Source organism: Taeniopygia guttata, chromosome 3, assembly GCF_048771995.1.
Source record: "Taeniopygia guttata chromosome 3, bTaeGut7.mat, whole genome shotgun sequence".
NCBI lineage: Eukaryota > Metazoa > Chordata > Aves > Passeriformes > Estrildidae > Taeniopygia > Taeniopygia guttata.
The window spans coordinates 66,016,982-66,034,014 of NC_133027.1; the positions used below are offsets into that span (position 1 = coordinate 66,016,982).

At 37.8% G+C, this 17,033-nt stretch overlaps 1 protein-coding gene across 9 annotated transcripts in view; it reads left to right on the forward strand.

The window, feature by feature from the left end:
• Positions 1 to 17,033, forward strand: part of UTRN (utrophin) — a 523,567-nt gene that overhangs the window by 77,958 nt on the left and 428,576 nt on the right. For all 9 annotated transcript variants that reach the window (XM_030268143.4, XM_072927046.1, XM_072927038.1 and 6 more), the window contains 11 exons: positions 841 to 1,013; positions 4,378 to 4,493; positions 5,475 to 5,638; positions 6,130 to 6,333; positions 7,315 to 7,496; positions 8,204 to 8,354; positions 9,750 to 9,869; positions 10,603 to 10,704; positions 13,576 to 13,683; positions 14,288 to 14,467; positions 15,778 to 15,944. In XM_030268143.4, coding sequence (XP_030124003.4) covers positions 841 to 1,013; positions 4,378 to 4,493; positions 5,475 to 5,638; positions 6,130 to 6,333; positions 7,315 to 7,496; positions 8,204 to 8,354; positions 9,750 to 9,869; positions 10,603 to 10,704; positions 13,576 to 13,683; positions 14,288 to 14,467; positions 15,778 to 15,944 — 1,667 coding nt within the window. The remainder of the gene's footprint in view (positions 1 to 840; positions 1,014 to 4,377; positions 4,494 to 5,474; positions 5,639 to 6,129; positions 6,334 to 7,314; positions 7,497 to 8,203; positions 8,355 to 9,749; positions 9,870 to 10,602; positions 10,705 to 13,575; positions 13,684 to 14,287; positions 14,468 to 15,777; positions 15,945 to 17,033) is intronic.

Below are 17,033 nucleotides of genomic sequence, written 5' to 3' on the forward strand. Positions count from 1 at the left end.
TCCTTTCCAGGAATCATGTACATTGTTCTGCTGTGATTTTCTCAAACCTTCCCAGGCTTTTGGTGGCAGAAAATACTGCTTCTATTTTGGGCTGGTAAATAAAGGCAGGCCAGTATTTGGTTTCTGCTCAAAGTCTATTGGCTGCCTCCCATGATCCCTATTCTTGTATGCGCCCAGTTGTGCTCAGCCACTTAGTTTAGTTCCTGCTGGTGTGAATTGCAGAGAGGCTTTTCGGGCTGAAGCATTGTATTTCCATTCCTTCCTCAAGGCCTTGAGGCAGGTAGTGTTTTACTGTTTAGGTAGCTGTGTTTGTCTTGCATCTTACAGCTGCTTTGTAGGTTTGTTAGTCTCATAGATTGAAGTGTTCCTGGTTTGTCTAAGTATCTGGGAAGATCATTGAATTAATTTGGAGGGATCTTTGTAGATGTGTATAACTAGTACCCAAACAACAAACTACTTTTGTAGGATAAGCAGATATCCTCTTCTTGCAGAAAACCTATACAAGCTGTATTTTTGGAGTTTGTTTACTGGTGGAACCACAGCACAAGGCAGTAAGCAGTTTTATTTCCTATGCTTAGAGCAGACAGCACCAAGGAGAGTGAGAGGATCATAATGTAAGAGTAATGTGTCATTATTACACGAAGTATCACTGGTTCTTGTAATCAGTAGAGGGCAAAGATGGCCTGAAGACTGCTATTCCCAAATTTCATGTGAGGAATTGGAGTTTGATTCATACCTTTTCATGGGGAAGCCCCTTCCACGATTTGTGAAGTAGTTTGGTTTTGTAAGGAGGAAAAGTGGGGCATATGTTTGTAAGGTGTAGTTGTTGCTGTCTTGCAGGTGAAGGATGTCATGAAGAACATCATGTCAGATTTGCAGCAGACCAACAGTGAGAAGATACTGCTGAGCTGGGTTCGCCAGTCCACCAGACCTTACAGTCAGGTCAATGTTTTGAACTTCACCACGAGCTGGGCTGATGGACTTGCCTTTAATGCTGTCATTCACAGACATAAGTAAGTGGCAAAATCTTTGACCTAGTGAAGTAAACAGCTTTTTTCCTCTGTCTTCATGCTTGAACATTTGACAGCTTCTGGCCTTTTTCAGTGATGCATTGTCTAGGATTTTTGTTTGCCTTTTTTTTTGTGGCAACAACAGCACTAATGGGACATTGCCAGCAAAGACTGTAGCCAAAGCAGGAAGGTAACATTGAGCTCCTGAACATGGATGAGCATTTGCTAATTGGAGTGGGTTTACATCCCACTTGGTATGCATTTTACAGTAAATATATCGAAAGGGTCTCTGTGGGAGAAGGAGGAGTTGACCATCTCCTTCATCTGAATTTCTCTCCTTCTACCTGCCCTCCTTTGCAAAAATAAATTTTTCTTCCATTGGAGAATGCCATATAATTTCAATAAGAAGATACAGAAGCTTCAAAATGAAGAAATGAGAGGCTCTATAGCTTTTCTGGTGTTTTGTAATATATCTTGCTTGAAAGACAATGTATGTAGTTTTTTCAGAACTGCAGGCTGAACTGTGGGGCAGAATATCAAACACTTTAGGTATCTGGAGAATATCCTTTAGTTTGTTCATTATACTTTATAAGGAATGGAGTTAAAGTTTCTTTGCACAGATCTTTTGTGTTCTTTCTGATTTTTGCAAGACTCTTCAGAAATTTAAATAAATCATCATTACAGATTATATAATTTAATAGAATTAAAGTTGCATACTGTTTTTACTTCCTTTTTAAAAAAATCTCTTAAGATCTAATGGGCAATCCATTCTAATCCCGTGTCTCTTAAATGAAGTCAGCTCATTGCTTTTTAAGGTCTGACTGTTCTTACCCAAAAATAATCATTTTAATGTGGAAATGGTGTAATAATTTCTAGAATTTAACCATATGTCCTGGTCACTGGGTATTTGACACAGCAAAAGCTTTACAAACACTCAGATTTACACCCAGCAGATGCAAAGTGTTTGCAGAACGTACATTCACTTTGAGCCTGCTCTGAAGTGCCCATTTGGCCTGTGGTAAGTGCAGTAGCCACTGTCACAGGCTCACTGGCTTCAGAACAGGTCTGCCCTGACATAACTCTGTGTCTTGTGGACCAGAGCTGGCTTATGTTCAGCCTGCCTGGCTGTGTAAGGAGAGCCAGCACCATGCTGACAGCTTTTGCAAGTCTGGAAGGAGTGCTGTGCAAGGACAGAGCTGCTAAACCTCTCACTGGAATTTATCACAAGTATTATCAAGTCCCTCCCCTGGATTGTGCGAGCAGTTATGGTGACTTTCCTACTAGCACAACTGCCTGTAGTGGCCTTGCTCAGATGCTGAATGTGTGAAGCTTTGTGATGGAGTGTGTCAGCTTTAGACACAAATGAAACCTAGGTGACCTGAGAGAAACAGAAAAAATTAGTTTTAAGCGGTTTGTTGTCCTTTTATTTTACTATGTGCTTAGGCTGTGCAGGATCTGAAGTCTCAGCCCTTTTCAGAGCATTTGTTAAATAGCAAAAGCCTCAGCTGAAAGCTTTTGACTCAGTAATTGTGCTTTCCTGTGACTTCCTAAAATCTGGGTCTGAGCCTTTTAGTCCATATTCCTTGGAGTCTAACAGCTGCTGGCATGTCAGAATTCTGCTTTGTTGTCCCTGGGCACAAGTCCTTTAGTCAGAGAAGCACCATTTTCCCCATACTTTATCTTGAGCTGGGTTTATCTTTTCAGCTTTGAAGGAGAGACTTTAAAAGCACTTGCAAGGAGCAAGGAGGTTGGTTAGGTTGTAGAAGCTATAGGAAAACAAAGCCATTTAATTTACCCAGACAGTAGTGCTTCCCTACCTCAGGGACATTTTTCAATACTGCTTTTATATTTTAGTTTAATATAACACTTAAAAGACAAGAATCTTAATGGATTCCATTAAGAGATTTAATATCTTTCTTTTCTCATTATGTATCTCTCAACAACTGTTAGTTGTACTACCTCTTGGCTACAATAGCTAATATCTGTGTAACACCTGCAACATGTAAATAACCTATTAGCTCATATAATTTTACTAGCATTTTACTGTACTTTACACTTTACACTCTTTCATTTACTAATATTAGCTTAGCTCCTTTTTGAATTGAATTCTACTTTTTTTGTTTGATTTTCTCACTCTCAGGTAAGTACCTAGTTGGGATTTATTAAAATCTTTGTTTTCAAAGTCAGTATCTATTAAAGATATACATGAATCTGTGGTTCTTCTTGCTACTTTTGCATGGACGTAGAGTGTTCCATGAGCTTCTCTGTATATCTTTTTTCCTGCTCACCCTGCTTTCTTCTGGCTTTTTGCTTTTTAGTCTCTGTTGGCTTAGGGACTTCCTGTTTCACAAACTTAGTGACTTGACAGATGATAAAGGGCACTCTTAAATCAATTTAAATTGAATCAAATATCAAAAGAACTAAAGGCAAGCCCATCTCTTCCTCCCCAAGTTCAATGAAGTACTGAATCAATAGCAGTGTTTTGATGAGAAGCCACTGTTGCAGGAGAATGGAGGATGTTTTAATGGCTCTGCAGCTGTGCTGCTGCAGCACTTGGCTCATCATGCCCCACAGGTGTAGGTACTGCTCGGAATGGGCCCTGTTTGCTCCCTCTGCTTCCTGTTGTGTGCTCTGCTCTTTCCCCTTGAGACTCACCAGCGTATGTTGGGTGCGCAGCTGGACTGGAGATGCCCTTGGGTTAACACTGATCTTAGATGAACGCTGCTGACACTGCAAATTGATCAGCTCATTGGCCTGATTTGTACTGGGACTCATGAGCACTTGTGATGGAACGTTTTCCTGCAGGCTGTTTTTTGTTATTGGGGGAAAAAAGACCATGGGGAAGAGTGAGTGAGTGGGGTGGAGACTGCTGTTTCTCCTGGCTGTGATGGCCTGGGGTGGTCATTGAGCCACATCACAAGTTTGGAATGAGGTTTTCCAGGAACAGAGTGACTCTTGATTACCCAGCAGTGCCTGATGCAGAAAATGTGTAGTAATAAAATGCTGTAAAAGAAACAGTTGAGGAAAACTGGTTCTGGGATAAATTTTAAACAAAGCTTGTGTTCTTGCTGGTGGTATTTGACCTCCCGTTTCAGTCAATGACTTTGTTTAGGACATGGAATGGAAGGTGGATTTGCTGTGGGAATGCAGTCAGTTACTTTGTGATTGTCAGATTGTCTCTAATAAGTGAGAATTGTGCTTTTTGTTTTGCATTTATGTATATGCACTTATGTTGGTATTTGGTATATATGTGTATGAATATATTATTTGGGTAGCTACTATCATACACCCAACTCAATATTCTGCATGGTATGTAATTTTCCTACGGATAAATTTGCTTTCATCCTTGTTTTGCTTTCACTTTTAGACCTGAGCTGTTCAGCTGGGATAGAGTTACAAAGATGTCCCCGGTTGAGAGACTGGAAAATGCTTTCAACATAGCCAAGAACCACTTAGGAATAGAGAAACTATTGGATCCTGAAGGTGGGATACAGTTATTTAACTCGACAAGAAGCTTTTTTTGAGCTCCCTTAAAATAAATTTTGTCTATTGATACTAAGTATGAATGTTAATTCTATCAGCTTTGTTCAGTGCTATTTAATTTCAAGCCTTTAAATTTGGATTTAAGCAAATGGTATTTGTTAGGGTAAGGGTACCGATGTACATGTGTGGGCTTTGGTGTTTTGAATATTAAAGTTTAGGTTGACTTTCCATCCAGGGACTGTGTAAGAAAGGCAAAGTTGATAACGCTGACTTTGTTTCCTTGTAGGTAGGAGCTGTGCTGTGAGTAGTGCAGGTGCAGTAGTGCATTGTGTAGAATGGGGCTGTTTAAGAGCTCAGAATTTATTGTTCCTTACACACACACTGAGTAGCAGTAGTTGCCTAGGAATGCTTATCAGGAAACCTTCAGGGCTCCTTTTTAATTTACTGACCTGTTCCTCTGCTTTGAAGTGAGCCTCCAAAGGCTCACTCTGAAAGACAAGCATCACCTTCTTGTGGACAAAGAAAAAGTATTAACTGAATGGGTACTGTTCATAACCCAGCCTGGCTCAGTGAACTCTTTCCAGTGTGGAAAATGAGAAAATTACCTGACTGACAATGGGGAGAGGGATAGAGCCTAAGTGAAAATGTTTGTTTTGTAGGATACTGTCCTTGATAAATATCTGCTTGGGATGTGCTTCAGAACAATTTTCCCCAAGCAGATTTTACTCCTTAGCAGCTTCATGTCTGGGTTCTTACTTGGAAAAGATCAAGACTTTTAATGTGAATTCACTTCCAATTGTAGAAGAATTTTTTTTCCCTCCTTTATGCTACTTTTAATGTGTGTCCAGCCTGGTCTCTAAATTAAAAGTTTATGAAAGGCTGTTTAACAGGACAATATGTGAATTATTACCTGTGTTCTATGTAATGATTTAAAAAATTGTCTTAATTTATTTTTCCCCATGTTTTATCTTTTTGATGCAGATGTTGCTGTACAGATTCCAGACAAAAAGTCCATTATTATGTATTTAACTTCTTTGTTTGAGGTCCTTCCTAAGCAAGTTACAATGGAAGACATTCGGGAGGTAGAAACACTTCCAAGGAGATACAAGCAGGAATGTGAGGATGGAGAATTCAGTGTGCAGCAGGTGTGTTTATCATCAAAGCTGTCTTTTCTTTTCTTGGGTTGTAATTTTAGCTGAAATCTTGTGTATTGAGGTTGTGTTATGTTGCCTTTTGTGGGTGTTTGATTTTTTTTTTTTGTTTGTTGTTTTGGTTTTTTTTTTTTTTTCTTTCTTTGCTTCTTATGTCTTGATCAGCTGAAGAGGATGGTCCAGAATCTTTAACTGAATTTTTAATGGAACTTGTGGTGGTTAGTGGTAGTGATGAGGTTTTGGTTGGTTTTGAGATTCACTGTTGACAGAGCAAGATTAAAGTTGTATTTTCTATCCAGGTTCTTTACTAACAAACTTGCAGTTTAATATAGTGACTTTGGCCTTTCTAATTAATACATATCCAACAATTTTTTTTAACATTTTATGAAAGCTTGAAAGAGATCTTAGTTGTTCTGTTTTTAATACCATTTGGGAGGGCATCTTCTGTGCAGTTCTAAGACATCTCTTTCCTCTTGGCTGCCTAGACTGTGGCACTTGAAGAAGACCAGGACAGTTCTAGAGCAGAGACTCCCAGCACAGTGACAGAGGTGGATATGGACTTGGATAGCTACCAAGTTGCTCTGGAAGAAGTTCTTACATGGTTGCTGTCAGCTGAAGATGCATTTCGGGAACAGGAGGAAATATCTGGTGATGTTGAGGAAGTCAAAGAACAATTTTCCACCCATGAAGTAAGCTTCTCTTATAAATTCTTCTATTGTGATTTGTGTTTGTGTAAATAAGCTGCAGAACTTCCATTTCCTAGCCTTTATTCAAGGCGAAATTCTTATTAGAAGAACCTAGAGTGAAGCATGATTTGAAACCTTAATGTATTTTTTTAAAATCAGGTTTTGGTGACTGGTTTACAGGTGTGCATAATACAAAGGCAGTCTGATCTCAGACTGAGTTGTACTTCCCTGCTGCTAATTACTAAAAAACCTGGTCAGCCTTATGCCACTTGCTGTTAAATAAGGGTAATGCTGAAATTGACAATTATGTCAATTTATTCAGTGGTCCTCCTGTGATGATTAGGATAATTTGTTTTAGAAATATATGTTGATGCTTCCAAATTATTATTTTTTACAAATTTTGGTTTGACTTTGGTCTAAATCTGAAAAAATGTCCTAATACTGCAAGAAGATTTTTATCATATTAGATGTTCTATTTTTTTTCCCATGCCAGCTTACTGTATAAAATCGAATATAGAGTTTGAATGCTGATCAATCAGAGGAATTTTTTCCTTGTGCTACAATTTTAAAGCCATGAAGCAAAGGAAGAGGTGTTCTGGATTTACAGTAGATATATGTTGCTAACTCATAGAGTTCTAATTATTTTCCTACAGTACATTTCAGATGTTGTTTTATGTTTTATTGGCCATAGGTAAATTCCTGTTTAATATTGTTATTGTGTTTGTTTGAAGGCTCTCTTCTCCCAAACAGATCTTTCATTGAGGTAGTCAGATTTTTTTTTTCCTCTGCTTTACTGGATCCAGAATTTTTGTAGTGCATGGAAAATCTTGTGTCAAGGAAAGGAACAGGTCTGCCATCATCATGCATTTGGGGGTGCCAACTCCTTCTAGAGCACTGATTCAAACATTAAAGTTTTTTAGGATATTTACCAAATCATAAAATCTGATAGGACCTCACAGTGATGTCTGCTTGTACCATTTCCAGGGTTTTATGATGGAACTGACTGCGCACCAGAGCAGTGTGGGCAATGTTCTGCAGGCTGGAAACCAACTTGTGGCCCAGGGAAGTCTGTCACCTGAAGAAGAGTTTGAGATCCAGGAGCAAATGCTGCTGCTGAACTCCCGCTGGGAGGAACTCAGGGTGGAGAGCATGGACAGGCAGTCCCGGTGAGTTCATGGCACATAACTTCTTTAGAGGTTCAGGACTGACCTCTGGTGCTTGCTGTGTTTTGGAGAATTTGGTTTGCATCCATTTGTAAGACTTTGTTTAGAATAAACATTTCACTTTGTGACACAAAATCCTCCTTCATACTTTAAAGTGAAACAAAAGGAATGTGTATTACTTACTGGGGTTTTTTTTTTTTGGTAATTATGTAAAGTATTTTGTGAAATGTTATGTAGATGTGCCAGACAAAATATATGGTATTTAAATGCAGTGGTTGCATAAGCTACTGAAACAATATTAGAAACACATTTAAGTTTCTCAGTAAAGTATATAGTGGATATCTATGGGTATTTACATAGTTAAAAAGCTTTTAGAATAATTTTTCCCTACATATGGGTTATCAAGGTAAGAGCTGCATATCTATGGAGAAACTTTTGTGTTTTGTTGTGACTTTCAGCAGTGGCTTTTATTAGCAGCAAACCCCATTGGAAGAAACAATCCCTGATATAGATTGCATAATCAATTAACATTTTTTATTGAGAAAGAAACAAGAATACTTATCTGTGTTCCTTAGCTAAATGGTGAAAGTTTTATTTGGTGATAAGTAACAGTTTTATACATTGCCTTGCTTCTTTCCTATATGAACTAGAATTTAGTTCCTTTCTTGGGGAAAGCTGTGTCTGAAGTAACTCTGTGCTTCCCCCTGCAGCCTGCATGACATGCTGATGGAGCTCCAGAAGCAGCAGCTGCAGCAGCTGTCTGACTGGCTGACGGTCACAGAGGAGCGCATTCAGAAGATGGAATCTCAGCTCCTAGCGGAAGATTTGGAGTCACTTCAAAAACAGCTGGAAGAACATAAGGTAAGCCTTATATGTATAGGAGAAATATCTGGAAGATGTGTACATTGGTACATGAGAAAGTTGATTGTCAAGAGTCATATCTGACTGCATTTGGTGTTTGGAAAAGGGTGACGATGGTGTAGAAAGGAATTAGAAGCCTTAGCACCTGAGCACTGCTGACTAGCAGGAACTATTATATTTGCTTCATGTAGGAAATTGAACCTTTAGGGAAATTTGTTAGCCTTACTTTGTGCAGAGAATAGGGCCTCTCCTGGTAAACTGTTGATGTGAGGAGCAGTATGAAAGGTACTGTGGACAGACTTGACCTTAATTGCTAGCAGGCTTACTAAAGCCTGCTTGAGACTTGTACGTTAAAATAGCGAGGGAATCAAAACCATCGGGACCTTCCAAGTCACCAATTCCAGTCCCATCCTAAGGGAGTGCTCAGTTAGACACTGCTTTCTCACATGTGCAATATTTGGAAGTGTTTTTGTTCTCGATTGAATTTTTGGGTAATCCAACAAAAGATTAAAGGCAAATCCAGCCTTTCTATCCTGCAATGTTTTTGTGAAGGAGAAAGATGTCCTTTTGATATTTGTCGTGGTGCAGCTTTAGTTTTCATGCTCAGTCCTGAGGTTTGACCTTCTCCCCAGCATGGGACATACCGCACAGAACAAGAACACTAGATTATTTTTAGTCTGTGTAGTTTCCTGTCGTTTGTTTTCAAAATCTGGGGAGTTTGAGGCATGTGTTTCATAGAGTAGCTTAGGATATGCTGGTATAAAGTGACATTTACAGTACTGTAAAGGTGTGTTGATCTTTCAGAGATATTTTGTAGTAGGCTTTAACCATTGAATCTGTTCTTTTAGAAGTTATATTAATATTTAAATCTACAGATTGCTTTAAACTAATCAGAACTGCATGTTTTCTGCAGTTTTCAACTATTGCCTTAGGAGCATCATGGTCAGTTGTTGCACTGTTGATACTTTTGAAATTATATTGTCAACTCTTGAAAAATGAGTGTTCTTAATGATTTGTTTGGCATGCCCTATGTTGCTTGCTTATTAACAGTAGCAGCCCCGTGTAGAAACACTTAAGCTTTCCTGTGTATAACATTGGACATATGGAAATCAGTGCAGTTGTCATGTGATTCTCCTAGTCAAATCTGGGGCATCCAACTTAAGGCACTCTATATTTTACAGTATTTTAACCCAGGATGGGTTTGGGTTCATTTCTAGCAGCCTTTTGGTTAAAATTTTTAAACTTGAAGTGATTGCCAGTGGTAAAATATGTGCTTAGCTGTTAAATCTGAAATACCAAAGTTTGTTTGCCACTGCCTCTGTGATAGTCACTGTGGCCAAAATAGCAGATTAGCAAATGCCTTCAAAGTTGGTAACCTCCGATTTGTTCTTGTAGAGCCTGCAGAGTGACCTAGAGGCAGAACAGGTGAAGGTCAACTCCTTAACACACATGGTGGTCATTGTTGATGAAAGCAGTGGGGAAAGTGCTACAGCTATTCTGGAGGAACAATTGCAGGTAAAATCTTAGAGTCCTCTTTTTTTAATGGTATTATTAGACACTTGAAAAATTTGAATGTAATTGTTAATCAACATTTTTGTGTTTCAAGACAATTTATCTTAGAAAGTAATTTAAAATAACATTTTCTTTATGAGAAATAATAACTTGAAGAATTATTAAATCAGCTCAAGCTAAAACCTGCAAAAGTACTGTGACTTTCAAGCTCAGTTCCTGATTTATCAAACTGTTTACATTCCCAATGATTTAGGTAATTTGGTAGTATATCCTTTCAGCAGTTTCATTAAATGGGAAGATTGATAGTACAATGCTTATTTCATGTAAGTTATTTTCCTAAGAAAGTTAAAATCTGATAGGAGAAATACTTGGAAGACATGAATGCAATTTATCTAGGGAATATCATATGAAGTGTTTTCTTGTCACTTAGGACTATGACCTGAAGTACAGTGAGTACATGAGACAGAATTTTTTCAAACATAATTCATGCTACTTTGTTCATTCCCTTTTAAGTCAATTAAATACCTCAAAGACTTGAGCAAAACCACAGTTAAGGCCATATGTGAATGTTTTTTAAAGTGTTAGTCTCCAGCTCTGTGCAATATCAATAATGGACAGGAAAGTAGATATAATGTAGAAAGAAGTTAATGTGGTGTAGAAATCACTTTTGAATATCTGGTTTTGGAGTTTCTTTGTGAGGTTTGTGATAATTTCTGAGTATTTTGTGCTGTTGTAGAGGCTTGGTGAGCGATGGACAGCAGTTTGTCGTTGGACTGAGGATCGGCGAGTCAAGCTGCAAGAAATTCAGCTTTTATGGCAGGAGCTGCTGGAAGAACAGGTGAGTAGCTGTTCTGTTTCTCAGAGTGACTGGTCAATTTGTGGGAGGGGAAAAAGCAAACTGAGAAAGCCCAAACTGTCAAAGCTCATACTAGAATTGAGCAACTCATGGAAAAGAGACCTTGAAAGCCTAGAATTTGTTATTGTTTGTGTTCCCAGTGTTCTTTGAGGACAGGAGTAGCTCTGACGTGCAAGAGAAGTATTTATCCAAAGTTAAAGAATAGAAGTTTATAGCTGCTTATAAAGTAATTTCCTGGGTATCTTGTAAAATGGACAAGAAGCGTTATCTTGATATATCTGTTATACTTAGAAAATTCATTGTCATTTTTCTATTGGGTACTTTTGTCATTACATATATCTTCCTAATTTATGTATATATGCTTCCAACATGAACACATACACACAATTGTGCAATACTAAAGTGTTTTCTTGCTTTGATATAATGTATTTTACATTAAAAAAATACTTCTCAAACACAAGTAATTGATGGCATAAAAAATATGGTAACACAACTACATGTGCTGTTTGTATACTTAAAACTAGAGCTTGTTTCATTTCTCAGCTTAAAATATTTCATTTTTTTTCTTTGAAGGTTTTACTGAAATTGTTTTTTTCTTAAACATGATATTTATCACTAAGCTATTGTTTAAACAAGGCAGAGATTTAGACATCTGAAAGAAGTAGAACAGTGCTGGTATCTCTCTACTGGTATCAGCTGCAGCCTGTTTTTTTTGACAAGCATGTTTTGTCTGTATTCTTTGGGGCTGCATGTGTGTTTCTCCCTTATCTCTCCCATATCTGTTTGTAGTAGTATATTGATATGCTGCATTTGTAGCTTATGTGACCTTGTTAATATGGACCCAAGGTTAAGATTCTGTATTATCCCATGCCAAATATCTGTTTATATATGTTTCTTTAAAATAATGCTTTGTCATTTGTGTATGTGTATCCAGAAAATTGTGTGCTAACATTTTCTGGCAACTCTTGGGCATGGTAACTCGGAATTGAGAAATAAGGATTCCCCCAAAATCCTTGCTGTATATGTTTGAGGTATGGACTTAAAGTGCTCTTAGTTTTGATGACTCTGTCATCATATCAACATCCATTTCTACCCTTGTGTTTGGGGACCATTCTTTGACTACTACAATACTGTTAGAAGTGCCATAGTGTTTTGGAGTAGGACATTTGAACTCAGCTTAATTTAAATTTGTGTGTAGCTATGTTGCTCTGTAAAAATGAAGTAATCAATGTGCTTAATGTAGAATGTCATATAGCAAATAAGGAGGAAATAGAAGTTTGTTTTAGCTGGTTTAGATGAGCCTTTTTGCACTCATTGTTCACCTGAACAATTCATTTATTACTAGCAGGCTTGAATTAGAAATCCGCAATGATGGTTAAGTGACTTGCAAAACTTACAGTCTGAAACTACTTAAAAAATGAATGCAAACACTTTCATAACACAAAAGTAACTAAAATACTTTATTGAAGCATTCTCTATTTTGTCCAACCAAATGGAGAGATGAGCAACAGTGATGCATCAGCATTTTTGTGTCTGCCTAGAAAGCTCTTGTACACCACATTTTCAAGTCAACACAGTCCTTACCACTCAGGAAACAAATTCCTCAGTCAGTGCCAGAGACTTCTTAACACTGTGGTAATTATGTTTCAGTTTTCTAGGGAGAGTTGTCTTTGACTGCTGATTTAGCAGAAATTAACTGAATGCATTAAGGGGTTTTGAGCTCCTCTTATGCATAAAATATGTTGGCTGGGATGCCAACATAATTTTTCCAGAGTGTGTGGTGTTATAATTTTTTTTCTCACAGCCTTATGGCATTTCAACCACCATCATATTTTATGACTGTATATTTTGCATATTGGTTTACATTAGAAATGTGAGCTGCCTTAGCCCTGTGGCCCAAAGTTGCTATAGTAAGTTCTGGGACAATGCCAAAAATAAACAGCTAGGATGGGGAGCCTGGTGGCTGTTGTAAAGTGTGTTGTTCAAACAACAAAAAGGTCTTGCTGTGTGATTTATTTTTAAACAGAGAGGAGCAGCAGTGCACCAATGGCTGGGCAACTGAGACTGGTAGAGAGATGGGCATTCTAGTCCATGGAGGTTGATGTCCAGCAGCAACATTATGTGGGAACATAATATAGAATACATAAAATCCTTCCTGGTACTTGATGCCAGTTATTGCTGGTGTTACTACAGGAGTGCTGTTTGACTGAAGAGAAGTGAGACATAGGACAGGTTTTGTAGAAAAAAAATGGAAAGAACTAAAGTTCCTTGAGTTAAAACTATTCAGAGCAGACCACTCCAGCTTCCCGTAGTTAATGAAATAGAATTTTCTGACATTGTTTTGCAATTGAAAGTAGGTACCATAAACATGGAGGTGGCTAATTACTGTCTGAGTCTTTGATCAACTGCCTGGACTGAAAGAAATATGAATTACCAGTAGTGTCACTTCTGTGAGAAAACGTTTGTAACAGCTGTGTTTGAGTTATAGAGGAAGAAGGATGGAAAAAAAAAAGAACGCATGCATGCTATTTTGATATATTCTATAATGATTTATAAATCCTGTGTTAGCTTTATGGTGGTATCTGTTTGTTATATAAATAAATTCAGGGGAGGTGTGCTCTGGTATATTGAGAAATGGTTTTGTTGAAATTGTTTCGATGGAAGTATTACTTGCTTCCCTAATCTGATATTTTTGTCCACTTTTGTGTACTATTTTTGTTAAAGTCGACTGAAATTCCAGCATATAAATACTGCAGAAATGTGTTTTGGATGCAAATATTTTAAAGAAGCAATTGTCAATAGCTGTTTGACAGTCTTGGTATTTTCTTGTGCTATTTTTCTTATGAACTGCAGTGCTTATTGAAAGCTTGGTTAACTGAGAAAGAAGAGGCTTTGAGTAAGGTCCAGACGAGCAACTTTAGAGATCAAACAGACCTGAGTGTGAATGTTCGAAAACTAGCAGTGAGTATTGATATCCTGCTCTATCCCATCCAATCTCATAGACTAGATGAGTGGCAAATTACTAGTTTGACCCTAGTAGGAGCTCTGAATCCACAATGCGTTAGAAGCCAGGCCAGCATTCTTTTCTTGCCAGATTCTTGGGCTTGAATTTAAAACATATGTACTGTTTACTCCATGGCCATTCCATGCTGGTGTGCCAAACTCTGAACAGCTATCCCAGATTTTTGAGAGGGTTTGGATGTTATTGCAGGCCAGCAGTCAGCTGTGGTTTCCAAGGTATAGGTTTGTGGTGTGGGTTTTTCTTTATTTCATTGGAGCAGCTTGTACCTGAACTAATCATTTGTAACTGTTATTGAAGAGAGTTCTGGTCCCTCTAGAAGATGTTTCAAGGATGTGCTCTTTAAAAATAGTGTTTGCTAGTGCCTTTTTTATGCAAAAAAACTGTTCATCTGGCTCAGGTAGTACATATTTCACCCTGTCACCACCCTTTCAAACCCAGTTGCCTCTTAGCCATGGAATTAAAGCTTAGGGGAAGTAGAATACTTGATGTTATATGATATAACATCATATAAAAAAAAATATATATCTTTTCTTTTAACTACAGATTTTAAAAGAGGACATGGGTATGAAACGACAAACACTAGACCAGCTGAATGAACTAGGTCAGGATGTGGCCCAAATCCTTGGGAATGGCAAAGCATCCAGTAAAATTGATCAGGATCAAGAAGAACTAACTCAGAGGTGGGACAGTTTGGTTCAGAAGCTAGAGGATTACTCTAACCAGGTATTTACAAGGCTTTATTACTTTTTAGCTTATTGTATGACTGCAAGTATGCAAACTTCACTGTGTTAAAAAAATTGTCCAGGCATCAGGCTAGAGAGGTAGGTGAGTGCTTTTTCATGTGGGGCTGACAAAGCTGTCTGCATTTTTGGTCTCCAAAATTCCAAGTTGTTAACTTGACCAGTATTACTCGTTTCTCACACAGATTAAGCTTCATTTTTCTGAGTAAAGCAGAAAGATGAGTAAAGCAGGCTTGCCATGTATTATCAGTCAGTGCAAATGCCTTTAAACATTGTAAGAGTGCTGGGACTGGATTTAAATCTGATACTAAAAGAAAACAAAGGCAGAACCGAAACCCCAGAATAGATAAACAAATGGGGAGTCATACAAGTATTTATGCTCTGTGAGTATGACTTCTCATCTGTTGAAAATAGAGTAGTTGTTTGTTTGACATGTAGTGATGATAACCAAGCTGGATTGCTCAATGTTTATTTTAGTATTTTGAGTGCTTGGTAATGTTTTTATTTAGACAGAACTCCTACTGGATTCTGTGAGGGCTTTATTTGACAGCTTTATAACTCATATGTGAGTTATATCTGTGAGGTTTTTTTGGTGATATTAATATGTTCTTATGGTGAAAACCGTGGCACTAATTCATGATCCATTTAATGTATAGTGAATGAGTTGTACGGTCTGGGTAGGGACTTGTTTCAGCCATATGGCTTTAATTTGTTCTTGTGTTTGAGTCAAAGCACTAGAAAATGCCAGTTCTTGTCTCTGTCCTTTCATTCCCCTTAAATATCAAGTACATACTTAGAACTTACAGGTTGAGTCTCCTGGGACTTAGCTTATAACCTGATAAAGAGCATGGGACGTTTCTATTGACTTGAGTGTTTTTTTAGGTCAAATTCACTGTGTAGCAGCTCTTCATGAGATCTAGGCTTTGTTTTATAGAGTAAGAGTACAAAATGTAGAATTGCTGCTAATAAACTCCAAGTGCCTTTGTTATTTTTGTGACGAAATTAAGAAAGAAAATACATATAATGCTCCTTTTGTTAATTTTAGTTCACTTGGAATGGCATGATTCTAGTTGAACTGAGAATTTTGATGCTTTGATTCCCGTCTGTAAAATGAGAATAATGATCTCTTTCTTTGGAGTGTAAATATGATAAAAGTGCTTCATGACATCTCAGTGTGGTCATTTGTGGGTGTGAATGAACAGGCTTTTATGACTGAATAAAACAAAATAAGAAAAAGCAACTCAGCTTGTATAAAAATGGCACATAATCCTTGCCCTAAATTATTTTGTATAGGTAACTCAAGCTGTAGGAAACATAGGAATGTCACAGGTCTCACAGAAGACTACTGCAGAAACACCATTGAAGGAACAGGTGGTGGTTAAACAGTCCAGACAGGAATTGCCCCCACCACCACTTCCAAAGAAAAGGCAAATTCCAGGGGACAGTGAAGCAAAGAAAAAGTAAGTATATGTCACTGCAATTTTCTCTTGCTCATGGGGTACTACAGAGAATGTTTTGACTTTTAATCTTTTTTTTATACAAGTGAGCAATACTTAAGTTGCAGCTGTGAGGTTGGGCTTGGGGGCTTGACTAGATTATTTCCAGTCATCCCTTCCAACCCTAACAATTCTGTGATTCTTTGAATGGGAATGGAATGCTATATGCAACCTTGTTTTCAGAGCAGCAGAAAACCTGTCGCTTCTATTAATTTCAAAAGAAAACAGGGATATTTTGTTTCTCACAGAAGCGGGTCTTCAGTCCTTTGTACCTCAACTCCTTTGCTGAAAAGACAGAATTATATTTACTTCCTTTAAGGGAAACATCTTCTCATCTTTGCTCAAGAGGCGGTGTGAAAGTCAAGCATTAGATTTATTATTTATTTCTAATCTTCATAAAACATATGAGAAATATGGGAGAACCTGCACAAAATAGATGCTCAATCAAAAAGATTTTCTGTCTATCTTGTATTTAGTAATAAGAATAATATTACACTGATATCTCCTTTGACAAGTATTTCTGGTGTGGCTGGCGCTCATTTGCATATATAGACAGAGAATCATTTGGCTGGAAGAGACCTCAATGATCATCTCATTCCAACCTCACTGCTATGGACAGGGGCACTTTCCACTAATCCAGGTTGTTTGGAGCCTTATCTAGTCTGGTCTAGTAGGCTTCCAGGGAGGGAGCACCCACAGCTTCTCTGGGCAGCCTGTTCCAGTATCCCACCACTCTCATACCGAAGAATTTCTTTCTTATACGTGATCTAAATATAGTCTTTTTCGCTTTAAAAGTTTCTTCTTGTCCTATCAATATACTTCCTCATTGTATCCCTCTCTATTTTTCTTGTAGCCCCTCTTTAGGTACTGGAAGGCTGCTATCAAGTTTTCCTGGAACCTTCTTTCCTCTTAAGCCAAACAGTGTTTAATAACATGTGTTGAATTTGCTTTATTAAATAGCATACCTAAAACTAAAGGAATTGTTTAAATATAAATTAGGAAATTAAAAGCTGTGTGCTCAACATACTGTTTTTTTTGCTTGGCTGAGGAAAT